This window comes from Hydractinia symbiolongicarpus, chromosome 10 (assembly GCF_029227915.1).
Source record: "Hydractinia symbiolongicarpus strain clone_291-10 chromosome 10, HSymV2.1, whole genome shotgun sequence".
Lineage (NCBI taxonomy): Eukaryota > Metazoa > Cnidaria > Hydrozoa > Anthoathecata > Hydractiniidae > Hydractinia > Hydractinia symbiolongicarpus.
In genome coordinates, this window is record NC_079884.1 from 10,999,751 (window position 1) to 11,021,354 (window position 21,604).

Sequence of the window (21,604 nt, forward strand, 5' to 3'; positions counted from 1 at the left end):
TTATGTCTTATCCTTACAATTTTCATGTATTTGTGTCTTTATCTCCACATTCTTAAAGTTTCTCTGTGCGAAATTCCAGAAAGTCCTTGCATGGTCAATGCATGGTTGGAATAAGAATGATTAAACTGGTATGTGTTTGGTACTTGGTAAGGCTGTAAGTATTATTATTATTATTATTATTATTATTATTATTATTATTATTATTATTATTATTATTATTATTATTATTATTATTATTATTATTATTATTATTATTATTATTATTATTATTATTATTATTATTATTATTATTATTATTATTATTATTATTATTATTATTATTATTATTATTATTATTATTATTATTATTATTATTATTATTATTATATTTATACAGGATATAACCACTTCAGTGATGGAAACACTATTATCAACGTAGGTCCTGTGTTCTGAATTTATACACTAAGTATACATTGGCATTGCCTACCCAATTTCCCTCACATACCATGGGTTGACCCGTAGCTGTGATGAAGACACTTGCTAAACAAGCCCGAGCTGTGGACCGAACCACGGACCTTGTGACTGCGAAGCGAACTCCATAACAACAAGGCGACACGCCACATAGGTTGTAGGTACTTGGTAGTAGGCTGTAGGTACTTGATAGTAGGTAGTAGGTAATTGGTAGTGTGCTACAGGTAGCAGACACTTCGTAGTAGGCTGTAGGTACTTGGTAGTAGGTAGCAGGCTGTAACTAGCATGTACTTAATAGTAGGTACTAGGTACCTGGTAGTAGGTACTTGGTAGAGTAGGTAGCAGGTATAGGTAATCATTTTCTATCTAACACAATATAATACATCTATATTTCCTACGAACTAAGTTACTACCACTAATTTACAATCGAAAAGTTTCCGAAATCGTGGCTAAGCCGGATACGAAAAAAAACCCATTCTATGGGGAAACATTTCCTTAGACCCAGCGCTACAGCCACTAGCCCTTTAAGGTTAAGGGTATCGTTAAAAAATACACTGATATTAACAGCAACATTATAAACTATTCAAAATAAAACAGCTTATCTTAACGGTAATCAAACAGTTTTAAAGTGTACGGTTCAAGAAATAATTGACATGTAAGCGCTTTCGTGCCTTGTACGCCCTTTAAAAACTTAAAAACCACGTGATCTACCTTGGCCATACATACGAAAATAAACTCAATAAGCAGTAGATAACGACGAGGTTTAAATGATGAATTTGAAAAGTTTAATGTCGGAAAGCATAAAGACTTGCTATGTTTTAATGATGATACTTCGGTTATTAATATGATTTCTTATCATTGCAAGCTTGTAATAATGTTATCATTATCTTGACTGCATCATCAAATTCATTATTATCATCATTATTGGTGCTAACGCACGTAAAGCTCTCACTTAGGTACAAAATCTAAGATATAAGTCCTATTTTTATGCCGACCGCTAAACAGTTTGTAAAAACACTGCATAAACCAAATCTTGGTATTAGTTACGGGAAATAGCTAAGCACGGTCTTTGTTACGTGGGGTCATGCATGAAGACTGAACCTATGGCACAAATTTTGAAAGTATGTACAGGGCGCTCAATATTGCCATGCTTTTCGAAAGTTCTTGAAAGAATATTGTTTAATCAAAGGCTGCTTACCCCAGCGGTATTCATTAATCTCTCAAAGGCTTTTGATACTGTAAATCATAACATTCTTTTATCTAAACTAAAATCTTACGGTATTCGATACAACCATATAAAATGGTTTACAAATTATTTGAGTAACCGAAAACAATGCCTAGCCCACGACGATACAACGACGCCCTTTTAACTGATAAAATGTAGTGTTCAACAAGGGTCCATTATTGGACCCTTACAGCTTTTGATTTACATAAACGACTTACACAATTCTTCCAAACTGTTGAAATTTATTGTTCTACGGCTTTAGCTGGTAGAACTATAAGTAGACTCCTTTTTGTCTCCGTTTTTACTACCGAGACTAGTGAAGCACGGCAGGATACCAGTAAGTGTAGCGGTACAGGAATTATTAGTTTTTGAGTGTTATAACAGACTACTCTGTTGCACAAGGTACAAAAACATACATCGTTTTGCATTACTATTTTATGTTCAGTTGGTTTCGCTAGTAACAAACTACAACGGTCGTTTGTTATCTTTTAAGTGATCTGGAATTTACCGAAGCTAGATTTATATTTCGTAAAACGAGTTTCAACAAGCTAAAATTTTTAAACTTATATCTCTGGTCATGACGGAGGGTAGTAAACGAAATAAGAACGCGTATATTTATATTAACATAAATTTCTGTCTTCTGTAGTGTATTACGAAGTCCGTAGATACTTTACAGTACAGCTAGCACGCCATTATAGCGCATTTTCATATCGACACATAACGGTACGGTTAAGGTACGGTTAACCAATACCAAACATAAACATAACGGTAGACTAATAATCATAAACTCAACACTCCAACTTGACTGTTAGTGTGATTGTTCAGGAACCAAATAAATAATGGCGTGGCTAAAGAACCGGTACGGGTGTCATCGTAAAAACATTTACCCCTAAAAGTATACTCCCCAGTAATAACTTACTAGGAAATAAGTACTCCCTGTACTTATTCCTGGGATATTGTTACTCCCGAGAGTATCTATTAACCAGAAAATTATTACTCCCCGCAGGAAACTCCCCTATCTTAATAAATAAAAAATGACCATTGTTATGCTGTAAAGTAAATAATAGTATTTTGTTGTTTGAGTGTAAAAAATGTATCAAACAAAGTAAAAACAACTAGAGCTTGACACTCTAGAAAAACATAGAAAAAGAAATGTTTAAGATTAGAAAATCGATAAAACAAAGTATAAAAAAATATGAACAAAAATATATAAATTATCAAAAAGCAGTAGGAAAATAATACTGCTTTGTGTAACAGACGAATTTAAAATATTCCAAGTACTAGACACTTTGGGAAACGGAGAAATACTTTAACTTTCTAAACATGTGATCAAATGTTTTCGCATTTCATCGACTTTAAATACTGCCTCTGAAGGAGATTAACCATCAAAGAGCTCTGCAGTATATGCAATAGCAAATGGGTCACAATTGTAGCCATCTTGTTGCTTTTGAACGGGAAGAAATGCAATCAGTTGATTACCATTAGCCTTATAGTTCTTGTACAGCGATTGAAAACCCTAGCACTGGTACTGGCACTGGCCGGTCTTCAACACCGCAAATTATGCGGTGTTTGCTCGATTACCAGCCATATTTTAAGCGAGCGAGACAAACTACTAAACAAGCTCGTCGAGTTTATGAGGTTGATTCCTTCAGCGCAACAAATGGAAAAACTAACATTTCTTCACCAGAATTCAAACTTTTCTTGAAGAAAATAAAATAAGAAATTAATTTATCGCTTAGTGTATAAAAGATTTATTCGTATGGTTTAGTATTAAGATAATATATAGCTATGGTTTGTTATTAAAGTACATCTACCTACTTTGTCACCTGGCCCAAGAATTTGTAAAATATAATTAGCTAGCTGCCAGCTGGGTACATTTTCAAAAGTAAACTACGGTGTCTCATAGATATATTTCCTACAGTTTGCACGTTGTAGAGTCTTATATTTTAAAAAAGCATGTATAGCTATAAGTTGTAATGTGAATTCCGCACATGATGACTTCCAGGAGTGGTTTAGAAGTAGACAAAAAAGTAATGACAGAATGTACCTATTGTCAGTTGCTTAAAAATCATGCAATAACACCACAGGCATTCTTCATCGCATACAAAGAAATAATTATGCGAAAATGAGTTATTCTGTGTCCCAGGACCAGTTGTGAGTATCATAAAAGCTCATTTTTTATATATTTTGTAAAAAAATACTGCTGAGTACATGAAATTCATAAGTGGTATACAGCCAATGATATTTAATGTACGTGTACATATATATAGACATGCAAAAATTTAAACATGTATTTCTAACGTCTTGTTTAATTATTAATGATCGAAATAGGGTCGTAAATTTTGACGTTATCTATATAAGTTTCAGAAAATCCCGCGAAGTTTAATCCCCCTTAAAGTACGCCCCTCGACCAGCGTAATTATTTTATGAGAGAAGCGCAGTTAATTTATAGCTTGGTTAATATAGCTATTAACAGAGCTTTAAAAAAGCATGGGAACCCTGATTTGCCGATTTTGTGAAAACTAATCCGCCCGGGCGTTAGCCGAGAAGGAAGATAATTTAAAAAAGATAAAGATACTTATTGCTTATATGTTTACGGCCAAATCTTAAATTTCATACAACTTTTAGCCATGTATAAATCTTAAACCATTCTCGTGGAACACTTCCACATCTTCTTTTTAAAACAAACTTATGAGCTTCTAATAAATTCCTAATGGTAGACATATTAGAAAATAACTATATTCCAAACCTATTTCTAAACTAAAAGTAGGCTTAACTGTCTGTATACTGTATACAAGAATAAGTAGCTGACAAATATGAAACAAACAAAAATTTAAGCTAAGTGAAAATAGCAAGTGAAACTATCAAACTATTATTAGTGGACCTGAAAAAACAGAGGAGTTAAAGAAGAGATTTGATCACATTTAAACTTTTTTAAGGACAATAGAGGTTTTTAAAAAAGAGGACTTTAGAGGATTTTAGAGAAGGCGTGGACACCCTGTCGTATGATTAGCGAGTTTGAACAGTCCGTGACATTACTAATATTTTACTAATATCTTAATGGTAAAGTTGCTTTTCGAATTTTTTAACGAAAAATGTTTAACGCCGAGTAAAGGAAATAAATTAAGTACATAAAATTATTTTTAATAATAAAATAATGTTAGTTACAATGCTAATGCTAGTTACAAGTAAAATAGATTATTTTATTTAGTAGTGTCAATAAAATCAATGAATAGTTAAAAAATAATTCAAAAAGTGAGAGCAAATGTATGTTTTACTGGAATAATAGAGAAGATGCTTTTTAAAAGCTTTTAGAAAAAAAAAAAAAAATGTTTAACAGCGCAAAGCAAGAGAAATAAATAAAAAAATATTTTATATTAATAATAGAAAAATAAGATGTATAGTAATCGAAATAACGTCAAAACAATGAGTGGCGAACAAGAGATGTTGCATGACTAAGCTTGACGCAATACCTTTAACCAGCACTCGCTGAATTAATGCAAGCAAAATTTAGTAACATTTTCGATTTGCCATATTTAATCCATATAACAAAAAATTAAAATCACAAAGAGATCACAACCATTTTTGTTCATGACAGCGGCATAACACGAATTTTGATGGATGGAAAATATTTCAACGTAAGGAAGACTTTTCGGAATGTTTTCAAATTTTCTTCATCAATGGAAAATTTAAAGTTCTGCATTAACTTGATCAGCACAATCTTAATTTCTTGAATAGCGAAGTTCTTGCCGACACAGTTGTACGGGCCATACCCAAAAGTAAAGGAGGTACCATTCTTTAATTTACCTAAAAACAATATATGGCATGTTACAAAAATGTTACATAAACTCGACAGATATTTCTAAATGCCCTTTTGTGCAGAAGCTCATATTATTTCACTAAGTTAAATAAACAGCTTAGCTACTTGTTTTGTGTTGCTAAAACACAAGTATGACCAAGGAAAAATTCTTTACATGATTCTTTACATAATTGTGAAATATTTCATTTGAAATTGTGTCTACTTACTTCCTTCAAAGTATCGTTCGGGTTTAAACTCGCAACTGTCATCGAATGATTCTTTGTCTTTGTTTAGAGCCCATGTTGGGAACAATATATTACATCCCTTTGGTATTTCATACTTTCCAATCTTATAATCGACTTTGGAAAGCCTAGCATTCATTGGCAGCGCTGTGAACATTCTCAGGGTTTCCATTATAAACGCAGTTGTGAATGGGATAAGATTTAGATCATCAACCGTAAGATTAAGTTTCCCATTCAGATTGTCATGAATTTCTTTTCTTGCTTTTTCTTGATAATCAGGGTACTAAAAAAATAATTATTTTACTGTAGCTAGCTTTTTTCACCAGTAGGCTAATCCAAATCGTTCCTAGCCAAGGATATGACTTCCAAAAGAGGCACTTAGTAGAACAGTATATATGTAACAACTATAAGAGAATATTAATGCATGTAAAGCATCGTATAAATTTTGGCAAATTATTAAAAAAATGTGGTTTATAAAATATACGCACCTAATAAGATATTAAAAAATGAGTATATATTTACTTTCTTCTATTATTATATTCTTTTAATTATTTTGAAAGATTTTATAAGTTTTATACTAGAAAAAGTAAAGGGCGAAGATAAAACATAAACTGGTTTTTCGCTGCGGCTTGTCAGGGAACAAGTTCACTTTCTCTAAAATCAGTGTCTTTTATGGTGGGAACACAGAGATCATGGTCTTTAAAAAAATTAAAAGAGATACTTTACTGGTGCGGTATTGATGCATTCCCGAATGGCAGAACTTAAGAATACAATGAAAAAATATTTGAAGTGAATATTATAAAGTCTGTCTGATATGTTTAAGGTGGGATGCTGCGGTGTTAATGCATATTATAAAGTCTGTCTGATGTGTTTAAGGTGGGTATTATTTACATTCAAACTCTTTGCAGAATCACCTATCAACAAAAAAAGCTAAATTTTGGGAAATTATTCATACCCAGTCTTTTTTGCATGATGGTGTCCAAACCCAGTTTAATGTTTATTAGTTTAAATGGTTAATAAAAATATTTAAATGTTGAAATAAAACCAAAAGTCTTTCTCTTTATTTTTCAGCTAAAAGCTTTCTTACTGGTTTAAACAAAAAGCAGAAACACGTGTTGCTTTTAGTGCCGCACCTTAAAGGCATATCAATAATACTGCTTTTTTTAAGAAGTATATTGTACACAGATAACGCTACTTATTAATGCTGACATCAGCAAAAAAACTTACGAATATGCCAACTATTTGTAAAGTGTCACAAACAAATTTTGGAGTTGTTCATTTGCACTATGCGTTTAAAACGAATGAAAAAATTTCGTGAAATGAGCAAAAAATCGTTTAATAATTATTTAATCATTTTTACAGGATTGCAGGGGTTGCGAATGATACCTTTGCAAAATAAAGCAGAAATCCAGGTAAACTTGTGGCGGTTGTCTCGTGTCCAGCTATTAACAGTGTATATGCGTTATCCCGAAGTATCTTTTCTGAAAAACCAACTCCAGTTTTGTCATCTTTCTCTGTCATCATTCTTGACAAAAGATCATGTTTTTCTTGTTCAGTCAAAGAATTGCAATTAATTTTGTCTCTGCGTCGTTGTATAATCTAAAGAAATTGCAACACAAGAGAAGGATCTTATTTGAGCACAAAAAAGATCAATTATAAGTTATGGATAACAACTTCAAACTTTCACATTATCAGTTACAGACAATCGATACTTCACTTAGAATTAGGTTTAGGAACCTATAAACAATACAACTTTTAACCCCTATTTTAACATGAAAAAAGATACAGGACTTAACAGAAGAAAATAATGTTTATTTTATAGATGATTGTTAAATTTAAACTCATTTACAAACAAGGTTAAGGGCTGTATTACCTTTTCTACAAGATCTCTACCAATTTTTTCACTTTCTTGCATTAATCTACCAGGTCCCCAAGGTAAGTACCTAATAAAAGGGAAATATTTGAGAAAAAATCTTGCTTTTAAGTTTAATACTCCTTCAGCTGCATCTTTAAACGTTTTCACAAGAGCATTAATTTCGGTTGTTTGAGAGTTGAATTCGTAACCAAAACCAATTTCACCAAATATGTCAAACGATAGGTTATTGAAATATTCTTTAACAGCAAGGTTGGTGCCATTTGGCTTATCTTTTACAATGTTCATCCAAAGCTAGAAACGAGAATAAGAAAACATGTTTTAACCAATCAAATTTAAGCAATGAATCAGAATAATTTTTTGTAAATATTAACAAGAAAGTGGGAAATAATTTTAAATCACAAAAATTAAATTTGTATTATGACAAATCCTTGACCAAGAGAAAATGTGAGATTTGATAAACATGGGACCTATGATTTTAAAATGCTCTTTATTATGACTATGATTAACTTAATTTATATTCCTCTTTAAAATCTAAAAACAAAAACAATTCCCACCTTTCGAAATAAAAATTGTTTCGTTTTTTTTTTAGTATGAAAAAGGGTGCTAGTTCTATCTAAAGTCCGGAAAATTATGAAATATTAAATTGCGCAAGAAATGGAATAGAGGTATTACTCCCTATACAAAAAATGAGACTAAATTTGGTCAAAATACAATATTTGGACATAAGGCTATTTAAATTAGCAATGAATTCAAGAACAATGGTAATTTACAAATGAAATTCACACCAAAATTAAGAACGTCACTTATTTATTAAAATGGTAAGTCAAGAAGATTTGGGTTAAGAATAAATAATTAATTACGTCCATTTGCATCAATCATTGTACTGAAAACCAAATCCACATCAAATTCAGGAAAAGTGTTAACCTAAGCAACACCAGAAATCTAGTTTTGGCCAATAGCCTATCTATGCGTAATCTACGCCAATTTGCGCCAAATAAGGTTTTTACTAAAATTCTACCAACCTTCACTAGCACATCAGTATGTTTGTTAAATACAGGTAAGTAGCTTTTCATGCTCGATTGGGAAAGTGCTTTCAATATGACTCGCTTCTGAAATCGATGATGTTCTCCTGTAGCAACTAACAGACCATCTCCGACCAAAGGTAAGAATTGTGGAAAGAAGTCATTTCTTTTAAAGCTGTCTGGTCTTGATAATATGTATTTCATATCGCTGGGGTTTGTTACCACAATAGTGTATTCTTTCATACCTGTAACAGTCATGAATTAAAATGAATTAAAGTTATAATCTATATTAAAATACCCGTATACGTCTGTCCGTTACGCAAAATGGTAGCTTAGGTGCACAAGTAGCAAGACGCACGCAATGCGGTATAAAAAGGACGGGCAAACCCGTGGATTTTTCCACGGGCTAACGACTAGTATTTTAATATATTTAAAGTTAAAAACTGGAACATAGAAACGCGAAAGTCAAAGTTCCTGTGGTTAAAAATAATACGCTACGCGTTTAAGAATAAAAGTTCTTAGTTTGTTTTAAATTGTTCTAAACGTAAGGCTTTATGATATAAAATGTATGAAACAAAATTTGCAACATTTTTTTAATCATTGGGACCTTTTCTTTTTTTAAAAATACGAATGTGACCTTTTGTTTGAAACTCAGTGGGCAAATAGTTTTACTTAAATAGCGTGAAAGTTTTCATGCATTTAAAAACTGCTTTGATTTAAATGATAATTTTTTCCCTAATTCTTTTTAACTGAAGAATCTGTGATATATAATATTTTAAAAATCATAAAACTAGAAATTTTTGCACAATATCTGGTTGGTAATTGAAATGGTTGGCATATTTCTACCACCTGCAGACAAATCGCGAGTTGATGTTTTTTTCTAACTTCGCAAAATGGCCGAAAAATTGATATTAATTCAATATTTTGATGAAAGATTGTAGCAAAACTTGAATAAAACTAATAACAAACAACAACATAAAATTGACCTGAAAATAAACTGGTTTATATTATTAACCTCCAGTAGAAAATTATATGAGATAAGCAAAAGCGGGGGCAGCAAAATATTTAATCTGACTTATTTATTCAAAACACATAATCAAAATGCTAAAAAAATATGCTTATCAGCACACCAGTAACAGCCATCCTTTGGATTGCTATCTGAAAGTACTAGTATTCATACTGCGAAGCAAAGTACGAGTGTTTGGTTTAGGCAGTAGAATTTTGCCATACCATTTCTTACTCTAAGATCAAACCCAAGTTCAAAGATATAATGTTTACGTTATGAATATGTAGAAAGTTATTCAGAAAGTTAAGCTTGTAATTAGTTTCGACTTAATTAGTTTTATGTACTTTCATCAAGCTACTCCGTTTTTTTTCAAGAAGATGTTTGATGTTCATCGACTTGTGTCTACAAAATTTTCGTTCATCGTTTTTGTTTTTGCAAGAGATTCTTCTTATGCATTCTCATAAAACGGCGAGCTATACATTCAATATTCTTAGAATATTATATATACAATATATTTAGAAACTATGACTGTCAAAGCTTTTCAGTTTTTTGCATTAAGACTGGACTGATGTTTGGTGTTTTTTAGGAAGACTTAGCTACATCTACAGTCAAACCATACAACACATTCATTTTATGCATGACTTATTGCTAAATTCTAATACTTTTTTTATTGCTATGGTCATCAGCTGTGAGCTAGCGAGGATAGAATATATAAATTCTGCTAGGTCATGCAGTTGTGTTTTTTTCCAAGAAACTATTTAGATTTACATGTTTATAAATATTCGGCACTCCATAGAATCAAAGTCGACCATAAGTTTTCAGTCAGTATTTTAATCGATACCCTACTTTCTCTTTATATTCAGTAAATCTGTCAAATCTTGACTAAGTTTATAAGCCCTGTTATTGACAAGTTACCAATGATTTGACGCAGCCTGGATTATGTTAGTTCTCTGATCTGCATAGTCAGTTAGTGAAATAAAACAATTTTTTTCTGGCCCATAAACACACAATTTTACGTTTCAAGGACTTTCAGCCATAAACACACAATTTTACGTTTCAAGGACTTTCAAGTTTCCTTAAGCAGTTGATTTTTTCCCATACTCTCTCCCTCCATAAAACAAACTGTAACATTATAAGCCTTAATACCGCACAACAACGGCCAACCTTCAGTTCAGTAACTAGACTTTTCAAATTACACAATAAAGTAATGCCTTTTTCCCCTTTAAAGGGGCTACAGAACGGCTGTTGGTTTTCGACTTTAGTGACTTACACGAAAGTCGAGCTGGAGGCGGCGAAAAACAAAAATGGCTATTTTTCCGGCATGTATGTAATTTACCGACTCGAATATATAGATATATCTAGAATTTTTATCTTCTCCAGCCTTGGTGATGTTTTCATCCAGAATGAGTCTTGCTGAAACATTTCTTTGTAATATACTTTTCGAAAAAAATATTGAGCCGGCGAGCAAAGTGCGCTGGTCTGTTCATTGCGCAAAATCCGTTTGCCGGGTATTTAATGTGCGCGAGATTTCCGGAATGTGAGCATTTTAACCGGCCCCTTTAACAAAGTAAGAACGGCAACTTACCTGCGAATGTTCTAAATTTAAACACCCCTTCGTCTTTGAATCTTTCAATCCAGTTTTCGAGAAGATTTAACGTGTCCACATTAGATCCCAGGAAATATAGATTGTGACCGAGAAATGGTAGTTCTGGTACTTGTGGTATACGATACAGCGGGGAAAAGTAAAATTTAATCCATGTGTAAAGGTAGTATGAAATTAAAAGTGATAATATCAATATAAATATCATTTTTACTGAAATTTTTTTATGCTCTAAATAAAAAACATAAATATTAAAGTTCTGAGATTTTAGATGTATGTATCGACTTTTTTAAGAGTAATTACAGGAAGAACATTCTGATTTTTTGTAAATGGATACTATAGTCTAGTAGCTTTCTTCGCTTTCTTCGAAGATATCAAGATTCAGTTTCTTTCATACAAAGCTTAGGTGTAAATGAATATGGCGGAACAAATCCCTAATTTAAATCCACCAATATACACAAAATAATTCCTTACACTGAATACAATAAAGAAAAAAAGTTTCCTTACACTGATTACGTGTTCATAGATTGATGGCTTTCAGGTTGAAAACTAATTTATTGTTAGTTTTCCACCCTGGAATAGACTTTAAAGCTGTTAACATGATTTTCATCTGGTGACCACTCCTCCTTAAATTCCTTAAATAACCTTAGAAAAAGAAAAATCTCCTTAAAAGTACTTAAATATACTTAGAAAAGTTGAAATTTTAGCTATTCTCCTTAATTCCTCCTTATTCCTTAATTTTTATGGTCGTAACTTTTTTGGAAATGTGTTCATGGATTGTTCACCACCAGTGAAATAGACATATTTCTCTGTTACCTGAAATCCTATATTTTCTATCATTCAGGGCATAGTTTATATGTATATTTGTATAATATGTATAATTTTCCTATCATAGAACGTAGTATGTAACATTAAAGATAGAGAACTAAAATTGTTTTTTTCCTTAATTATCCTTATTTTTTTATTCTCGTTCGCAGCAAAATATCCTTAAAAAATGTCAATTTGTCTCCTTCATTCTCCTTAATATCCTTACTTTTGTTCTCGTTTTATTAGTGGTCACCCTGTATGCTTCATTACACTGTAAGTTTTAGTTATTAAAAGATATTTTTAGCAAAAGTTGTATTTTTATGTTAATTCTCTTTTACAAAGTATTGCAATGCTTTTAAGATTTATTACCAAAGATACATCACATATTCCCACACTCAGCTATCCTCTTGTCTCACAGTCAAAGAGAGCGAATTGTGATACAGTTACCCACAAAAAATACAGATATAATTTTAATATATAAAATTTTCACAAGTTTGTTTTATTTCGTATAGCACATATAATGACGTTAAGAATCCAAAATAATCTAAACAAGATAACACTAACTGAAAGAAAAATTTTGATAAATTCTAATAAATAATAAAATGCAGGACAGATTCTAATAAAATTCTAATAACTACAAAATACAGGGCAGAATATAAAATTTTCACAAGTTTGTTCTATTTCGTATAGAACACATAATGACGTTAAGAATCCAAAATAATCTAAACAAGATAACACTGAAAGAAAAATTCTGGTAAATTCTAATAAATAATAAAATGCAGGGCAGAATACAAATAAATCTCAGCCCTTTAGGAGGCAAATTCGTGTCTTAATGCAAATTATGTATTTTAAAAGTGTACTGTTGTGATTGCAGATAAAAGAAATCAGCAAAATCATTGAGTTAGCCCAACCGACCTTACTTTTTAAGTAACCAGAAAAGAATGGTACAGTTCTTTTTCAAGTTAAAAAATAAAATTAAAAAATCACGCTAAGAAAATGACTTTCCTTTACTTTATATAGATTTTTTTCGTATAGGCTTTCATGTTGATTAAATGACGCTATCCTGCACTTGTGTCACTAACAAGAGCAAAAAAAAATATTTTTCTACATTATTTGCTGACCATATATTATCCTTACAAGTATTTTTACTGACCACCTGCCCTAAAAATAATTTTTTTTGCTGCCATAGAACAATTAATGAAATTGCATCCACCTTACAAACTTTTAAAAGTCCATATTTATTTTTTGGGAGCTATTTACCAAAAATGTTCCTACCCCAAACACACCTTTTCCGAATTTTATAAATTATACTAATTATGACGTCATCCAAAATTTTATAATGGTTTTGTACCCTTCAAAAAAGGATATTCAGATAGAATATTAAATTATCATGACAAAAATAAAGTTTTAATAAATAATTAATTTGAAAATAAGGCTATTCTTAGGAAGCTCGGTTATATGAAGGGTGTGACCATAACTTTCATCCCCATATTGCAGGGTTTGCACCGAAAATATGGTATCAAATTTTCCGACTTTCCCTGACTTTTTGAGGTCAAATTTCCTGACTCTCCCTGAGTTTTTCAAGAAATTCTACAGCCAAACAGAAAAACAAATTAACTAAAACCGTTTAAACCATATTTGTCGCAACATAACTTACAAGAGCTTTAATCGATATACTACATAAAGTGGTCAAGAGTATGTTAGTTCCACTGAATGACTAGCATAATAAAGTTCTATGAGTCTAAGTCAAGTTAAAAGACAAAAAATTCCCTGACTTTTCCCTGACTTTTTCCCTGACTTACCATGACTACAGATAAAATTCCCTGACTTTCCCTTATTTTCCTGGTTTCCCTGACTCGGTGGAAGCCCTTTATTGAGGCACTTAACGAACAGAAATATTTACGAAATTAAGAACTTTGTTCTACCTTTTACTAAGGACCTTGGGGATAAGAATCCATTTTAGCATCGACATCTTTAATAGAGTTCGCAAAATTAGGAAATTCAGGAAATGTCTATTAAATAAGAAAATTTTCAACAAAATATGACCTAGTTTTTACATATACTAATGACCAACTTGCTTTTTGAAAGCTCACAAATACAAATAGAAAAATGAAATGAAATAGAATTAAATAAAAAGGAAATAAATAAATTAAACCATCTGATTTTCGATAATAAAAAAAATCTACCTAATAATTATTCTTTTTAACATTAATAAGTTTTAAAAACGATTTAAATTCTATTTTACCAAGTTACTTCAAGAACTTATAATAAATAAAAACAATAACAGAATATGATTTTAATCTTTGGGGAATAAAAAATTGAACTTGGTTCTATGTTATCTTAAAAACTGTAAAGCATGGTTTTATAATCCCTAAATTAATTGGTGTGCAATATTCAGCTTTTGGACAGAAAAGGGCTGATAAAACGAGAATGTTCACAGTTTAATCACCCTAATCTTAACTGAAGGAAATAAATTGATTGTAAGCATTGTTCTTTTGTAAAAATTCAAATTCTCTGAATCTACTTCAAATCTGAAGTTTTGAAGAAGTCGTACCAATACAACCTTCATCTCCTGCATTGCGAAGTTCTTTCCAATACAATTATAAGGCCCATATCCAAACGACAATATAGTTCCATTCTTTATGCCACCTTAAAAAATATTAATCAATAGCATAATGAATTTAAAGAAGTTGCTAGACTTGTTTAACTTTACAGAAGCTTCATTTTTTCATAGTTTCCTTATTAATCAGTTTCCTTATCAATTAAGAAATTAAGTGTCGAGGGTTATCAAGGAGTTGGGGGTTATGAAAAAGGGAGTGGGACTGACAAACTTTGTCAAATCACTATAAATACTCTTTTTATAGATACAATTATTTTTACGACCTTTCCTTTATAACATTACACTAATAATAATGGATCCGTACATCATGTTATTTTCGATTTAGACAATAAAAAACAATTTTTTTAAAACATTAGAATTACTGACTAGTTGTAATGATTAGAAATGTTAAAAGAAAACTTATTACTTACTGCCTTCAATATATCTCTCTGGCATAAACTCTTCTGGATTGTCAAAGCATTCAGCATACTTATTCATTGTTAAGTTAAGACAGTATATTCCTGTGCCTTTTGGTATTTTATATCCAGCCACAGTGCAATCTTCAACCACATCTCGACCTTCAAAAGGGACAGCAGGAAATAACCTGACGCATTCCTTTAAAAATGCAGAAGTGTATACTAACGAGTTTATACTCTCGCTGGTCAATTCAGAGGATGTTAATTTTTCATTAATTTCTTCCCTGGCTTTCTCTTGACAATGCTGATACTATATACAAAATAAGTAAATAGAAAGTTACAAGAAACAAATCATTGTCTCCTAAAGCTTGCCTCTTACGAATAAAATCAAGTGGAGCTCATATATACATATGAATTGGAACGTTGTATATGAATTTTCTTATCCTTTTGAAAAACAGTAATTTCTTTTACAAGATATAGGACTTGCAAGTTTCCTACTTATCTGAAATTATGATAAGTTTGATGTTGAGAAATAATTTCTGGCCTGAATAAAAAACTGGTGGTAATTTTTGCCAAACTATTGATAAACCAATAAATGCTGCACCTAATCTATATCAAACATTCAATAGCATGTATAAATAGGAAGTTGAACCTGAAGTCTCAAGAGCGATCAAAATTTTTCAAAAAAATAAAAAAAATTCATAGACAACTTTTCAAGCTTCATCATATGAATTCAACTTGTCTTTTGCAAGAGAAAAGCTTTGAGAGGTGTTAGAAGATGAAAATAAAACAAAAATAATTACTTTAGCCAGAAACAGAAGTACACCCGGTAATGTTGTTGCAGTAGTCTCATGACCAGCTAACAAAAAAGTAAAAGCATTAGCTTTGACCAAATCATCTGTGAAGCCTTTACCAGTTTTTTCATCTTTTTCCATCATCATAATAGAAAGTATGTCAGATCTTTCTTCTTGCGTCAAATCATTAGCTGCAATCTTTTCTTTTCTTTTCTCAACAACCTAAGTGTTAAAACACACAAATCCAAAAGTGGCAAATTCAAAGCGGCAGTTTTCTGTATTATTTGTGACACCAAAAAACTTCAACAAATGCAAAATTTTAAAAAAGAATTGGAAAAAATATAAAAATAAAAAAACAGATGCTTTGGATTAAAATACAATGTAAGAGACAACAAAATAACTAAATGTGTAAAGGAATGTAGAGAATTAATAAATCAAGTATATGACAGTATTAAATTAAAACCCCATAATGATCTGAAAAACAAGCCGTTTTGTGCAGAAAAAGCATTTAATAATGAATCATTGATTATTATATTTTTGAGTATTTAGAAGGAAGTGCATGCAGTCAAACCTGCTTACAGCCACATCTCTACCCTGGCCACTATTGATACCTCCTTGTCAATGAAGCCAGAGGGCAATTTTTAAAGCACAGCGTAGATTTTTGTTTATGCAAAGGCATTAAAACACTACGTTTGATTTTTTTCAATATACTTTAAACTCTCGCAGTCCCACTAAAGTTGTATTCCAAATGCATGGTTTTTAATTATTGCACATGACATACTTTAATGTAGTGGAATGCACTGAACAAGGCAGCAGCACAATGCAAGACTTGATCTTTGGTCAGTTTACCAAGATTTTTGACAAGTTGACCACCTCCTTTCTTCCTTAAGGGACTATTTAAATTAATTTGACTGTAACAAAGAGCATTCAGTGAACTGATTCATTCTTCTGCTGCTTGCAGCTACAGAAACATTTGTGCCTTTATTAATAAAACCAAGCATGTGTCCTAATTAGTCATCCACAATATGATATAAAACCTTTAAATAAAATAATGACTATACCTTGTTTAAAATTTTTTCTGAAACCTGCATCGCATCCTTCCATTTTCTTGCAGGGCCAAATGGCATATACCACATAAATGGAAAGAGTCCAAGTATAAGTCTTGATCTGAAACTTAGGATGCCACAACTTATTTGCTTATAAGCTTCAACAAAAGGATGCGTGGAAGTTATTTGAGAATTAAATTGGCAACCAAAGCCCAATTCCCCAATAATATCAAAGGACATAGAATTAAAATACTCTTTCACATCTAAGTTTTTTCCACTGGGTGAATCCTCCACTGTATCCTTCCAAATCTAAAGAAACGAAGACAAATTATATCTTCTACTAATTACATGTTTCAATAATAAACACAAAAGAGTTTCACTTTAAGCTAAATAAAAGTCCTTAGAACTTTCAACTTACACTTTATTTAATCAAAAAAATCTCCACAAATTCAAACTAACCTGGGACTAACTAACTGAACTTCTGTGATTATACCCCTATTTTTCAGATTTTCAAATAATGGGAAAATGGGTTTTAACCCTATTAGCACAGGAGTTTGTTTGATCTAGTGACCACTAAGAAAGAAGGGGAATTAATGTGGCCATGGATCATAAATCTACATTACTTAGTCTTAATAACAAACATACAAAAAATTAGTTGATGACATCATTGGGATCACAAATTATGTAACATGCCTAATATGTTTTTACAACGTTGTGAAAAATACATTATAGTTCCTTCAAATCTGTTTTTATGCCTATAACCCATATAATCTCCATGTAATAAATAATTAAGCCATAAAAAAAGTTATAAAAATCCACAAGATTTTAGCTCTCAAACATGCCAAATAAGGTTATGCTCAGTCAAAGAGTGGGCACTGTACATGCGGTACAAAGTTTGATTTCTTTGGAAGAGTCCCTTGGCTTAAAAATCTCAATAAAAATGCAGTTTATTAAGAGCTAAGATAACAGGTTATTCAACTTGAAATTTCTGGCTGTGCACATTGTGGATACGTGCAGTCAAGAATTTCAATCAATATGACCAAATAACAAGTTTGATAGAGTCTTTCTTTAACTTTTGCATCTACTTGCACAGTAAAAAGTTGAGCAGAACTTAACTATAATTTTGCAACCACATTTCTGGTGCAAGTACAAAAACCATTAAATATAGGCTTTAAATATTATATATAGGGAATAAAGCCTTCTTAAATTGTTTTCTGATTTCACATTTTACTTTTCACCATTTTGATAATTTTTGGGCGCAATTTATTGAATAACATGTACATGTGCATGCGAATGCGAATGCCACCTTTTACAAAAGGGTGTGCAATTCAAACCATTATTTTAAAATTCTCTGAATGAAATTTCTCATCTTCAGTAAGTAACTTATACCTTTATCTCTTTTCTATACACTGAATTTTTACTGTAACTTACATACATACTGTAAAGAGTAAACATTGTATACAAATATAAAAAATACTTTTAAGCAAAATATAACCTCCTATGGGTATTAACAAGAACATGCTTTTTCTCGTTTTGTTACCATCACAAATTTACACCGCAGGCCTTATCTAAGAAATAGCCAAGTTGTGGAAAAAGGTATAGGTTTATTAAAATATGAATGCAATCCAAAATTTGTAACAAATTTTGGTTCAAAATTTAAAAAAAATAAAAAAATAAGTGCAGCAACATTAGGTTACGTAAAAATTTCTTCCCTTTAAAGAAATAGGTAAAATATCACAATGACTAACGCTAAGCAATTTATATGGCCAGGGGCTGATCCAGAAAGTTATTTTGGGCATTGATAGCACCTGCAAAAATTTTTCGAGACTTTGCAGGGGTCTCTAGGTTGGATAAAACAAATTAGAAACTCAAGATGTCTCTACAAAACTATCTTCTCAGTCAAAATACAAAATTTATGAACAATAGTTACCAAATAAGGAATAAAATTTTTATCATGCTTTAAAGTATTTACGAAAATAGGACAACAAAAATACATGGCTTTAGTATACGCATCGTCTTCTTTTTTAGTATAGAATGTAGTTTCTTAACAAAAAAATATTAAAGACTCTAAAAAATCCAGAAAATAAGAAATAAAGCTATTCTCAAGCATTTTAGAATTACAAGTCTCTATTTTGGGTGCCTGATGTCCCCAAAATGGATCCAAATTTATAGCTTTTCAAATGATTTTCACAGCTTCCCTTTTTAGGAAACCATTCTCTTAGTTTATGTTAAATATCAGTCTGCAAGTTTATAAGGTCTAATAAGTTACATCATCATCATCATCATTCTCGGCTTAACGTCTGTTTTCCATGCTAGCATGGGTTGGACGGGGTATATTAATGACCCTCTTCCAATCTGATCTAGACTGTGTTAGATCTAAACTCAACTTCCTCTCTATCAAGTCTGTCCTTATAACCTCCTGCTAAGTCTTTCTCGGTCTGCCTCTGGGCTTTGCCCCAGGAACTATCAAGTCTCTACACTTTCTTACCCAATTATCCACCTCCATTCTTTCCAAGTGCCCCAGCCAAGTGCCCCTACAGATAATATAAGTTATATAATAAGCAAAATTGCATTGTTGAACTATAATAAAATAAATTGTACCTTGATCAAAATATCCACATGCTTCTGAAAAGTTGGAATATAATATTTCATATATTGCAGAGCAAATGCTTTTCCAAGTAGTCTCTTTTGAAAACGATGACTTTCACCTGTTGAATCTAACAGCCCATGACGAAGCAGTGGGAAATACTTGTGCATAAAATCCGAACGAACATATTTTTGTGGATTTGATAAAACTTCCTTTATAATATCTGGTCGCAATACGATAACCAAGCTTCCATAATCACCTACATAAAAAGGTTTATTTCAATCCCTATTATTATATAACCTTTGTTTGTCAGGTAAAGATGGTATAGCTGCAAGCATCAACAGCAAAATTCCTGGATTGTTGTAACAAGTGAAAATTTTTTAGAATCTGTCCAAGAAATTTATGTTATAATACTATATTTATATACTTTTTTTAAACAGGATAGTGTCTGAATTCGTAATAGAACTCTTATCAATGTCCATTAGTGCATTAAAAGGTCCCATTTAAGCTGCGAAAGTTGTACTAGTAAGAGATGTTTAAAACTATGTAAAGAACTTTCATGCAAATGTTATGTACTATTGTCTGATAGAAGAAAAGTGTAGTGAAATAAACAGAGGTGAAAAATTCCCTTTAACCTTACGGCTGGAATAAACATATATACACCTTTTTATATGTTGAAATTAAACACAAAGAAACTTTTTAGTATATAGTGATGGATTTAATATTAGGGCAAACCACCAAAACTAATAAATATGGGGCCTTGTAAACGCACCTTAAAAATAAATAGTTGAAATAATTAGCCACCAAACAGTATCAAGATATAGATTGACAAAAAATTTTGACTGCATACAAATCACTATAACAATATTTATATATACCTACTTAGCAAAGTTTTAATTCTGAATATCCCTTTTGAATTGAATTGTCTACCCCATCTTTCCAGCAAGTCGATATGATCTTTCTCCAAGAGAAAATGGTGTGTGTGATGAATAATTGGTAGTGTGGAAGGTTGAGGAATAAGATTCAGCAATGATGTTTTAGACTCAAACCATAAATAAACCATATAAACAAAACTTACTACACCAATAATTAAAACTAACATTGTGAATCTATAATTATATAATCTACTACTATTTAGAATTACAGAAAAAATAAAGAAGCTATATATATATAATTATTTATGATATTTAAATGTATTATTTAAATCTAAACAACAAGTATAGTAACAACAGAAACAAACAAAAAAATACTGTTTAATTGGGTTTCTACTAACTCTGATCTCTGAGATATACATAAACATGTATAAACAGACTGTCTATCTAAACACATTATAGTGAGCATGACAGTGCCCTGCCTGTTATATTGAGTTTAATATCATACGATGCTTTTGAGAGTAATTTTGTAAAACTATAGGCATGACGAATGAAAAGTCTTGACATAATTTATCTCTGCAAGAAATAAAACATTAAAAAAAACTAGGCATAGCGAAAAAAAGTCTCTGGAAAAAAAGTCTCTCAATGTAAATTGTGAATCCCAAAATTTAGTTTTCATGAAATTTCATTTCATTTTTGAGAACAAAAACAACTTTGCTACCAGGGCTATTGGCTTATCACAAAAGCCGGTCGGCCCCGATTATGTTCGTTCTATAAGTCTCAAATAATATTAGACTGTCATACATAAGCCAGCCTGCCCCAATTATGTTCGTTTTTTGAGTAACAAATGATATTCAGGGTTCAAATTAGCAGTTAAGCAGATATACTGTGTTTAACTTGCATTGTAATGTTCACAAAAACTGGTTAAGAACCTTTAAAACAAAATAACATTTTGAATATTTTCTTATAGCATGCTATAAAAAAATCTTATTGCATTTTTACAAAATTATTTCAGCTATCGGAGACAAGAAATGTAAAACTGAGAGAGTCGCTAGCTCAGACGCTCAGTTCTTGTGTATGGGATTCACAAGTTTAAACGCCCCCCACTTGTGTCCAACATAAAAAATAATAAAGCAGGAAAAAGTCACAGGTCACAAAAAATATACAAATTTTTGTCGAAAAACTAGTAGCTACTAACGAACATTGATCTATGGGGTTCCCAGAACACATCTAGGTGGTTTACTTTGTTACAGAGCGCCAAAA

At 31.4% G+C, this 21,604-nt stretch overlaps 2 protein-coding genes across 3 annotated transcripts; both read right to left on the reverse strand.

The window, feature by feature from the left end:
* Nucleotides 1-3,841: 3,841 nt before the first annotated feature.
* LOC130662769 (cytochrome P450 3A16-like) lies at nt 3,842-11,474 on the reverse strand. 2 transcript variants are annotated; one of them, XM_057461696.1, is made up of 6 exons: nt 11,206-11,474; nt 8,615-8,859; nt 7,695-7,883; nt 7,103-7,315; nt 5,702-5,999; nt 3,842-5,482 (listed from the first exon to the last, which is right to left on the reverse strand). In XM_057461696.1, the coding sequence occupies exons 1-6, from the start codon at nt 11,426-11,428 to the stop codon at nt 5,265-5,267; spliced, it is 1,386 nt and encodes a 461-aa protein (XP_057317679.1). In that variant the 5' UTR covers nt 11,429-11,474; the 3' UTR covers nt 3,842-5,264. The 2 variants fall into 2 exon arrangements, with proteins under 2 accessions (XP_057317679.1, XP_057317678.1); XM_057461695.1 differs by having other exon boundaries at nt 7,590-7,883.
* Nucleotides 11,475-12,459: 985 nt separating this feature from the next.
* LOC130662770 (cytochrome P450 4d1-like) lies at nt 12,460-20,696 on the reverse strand. Its single transcript, XM_057461697.1, has 6 exons — nt 20,352-20,696; nt 19,484-19,728; nt 16,898-17,191; nt 15,846-16,058; nt 15,058-15,352; nt 12,460-14,676 (listed from the first exon to the last, which is right to left on the reverse strand). The coding sequence occupies exons 1-6, from the start codon at nt 20,569-20,571 to the stop codon at nt 14,462-14,464; spliced, it is 1,482 nt and encodes a 493-aa protein (XP_057317680.1). The 5' UTR covers nt 20,572-20,696; the 3' UTR covers nt 12,460-14,461.
* Between the last annotated feature and the right edge of the window lie 908 nt (nt 20,697-21,604).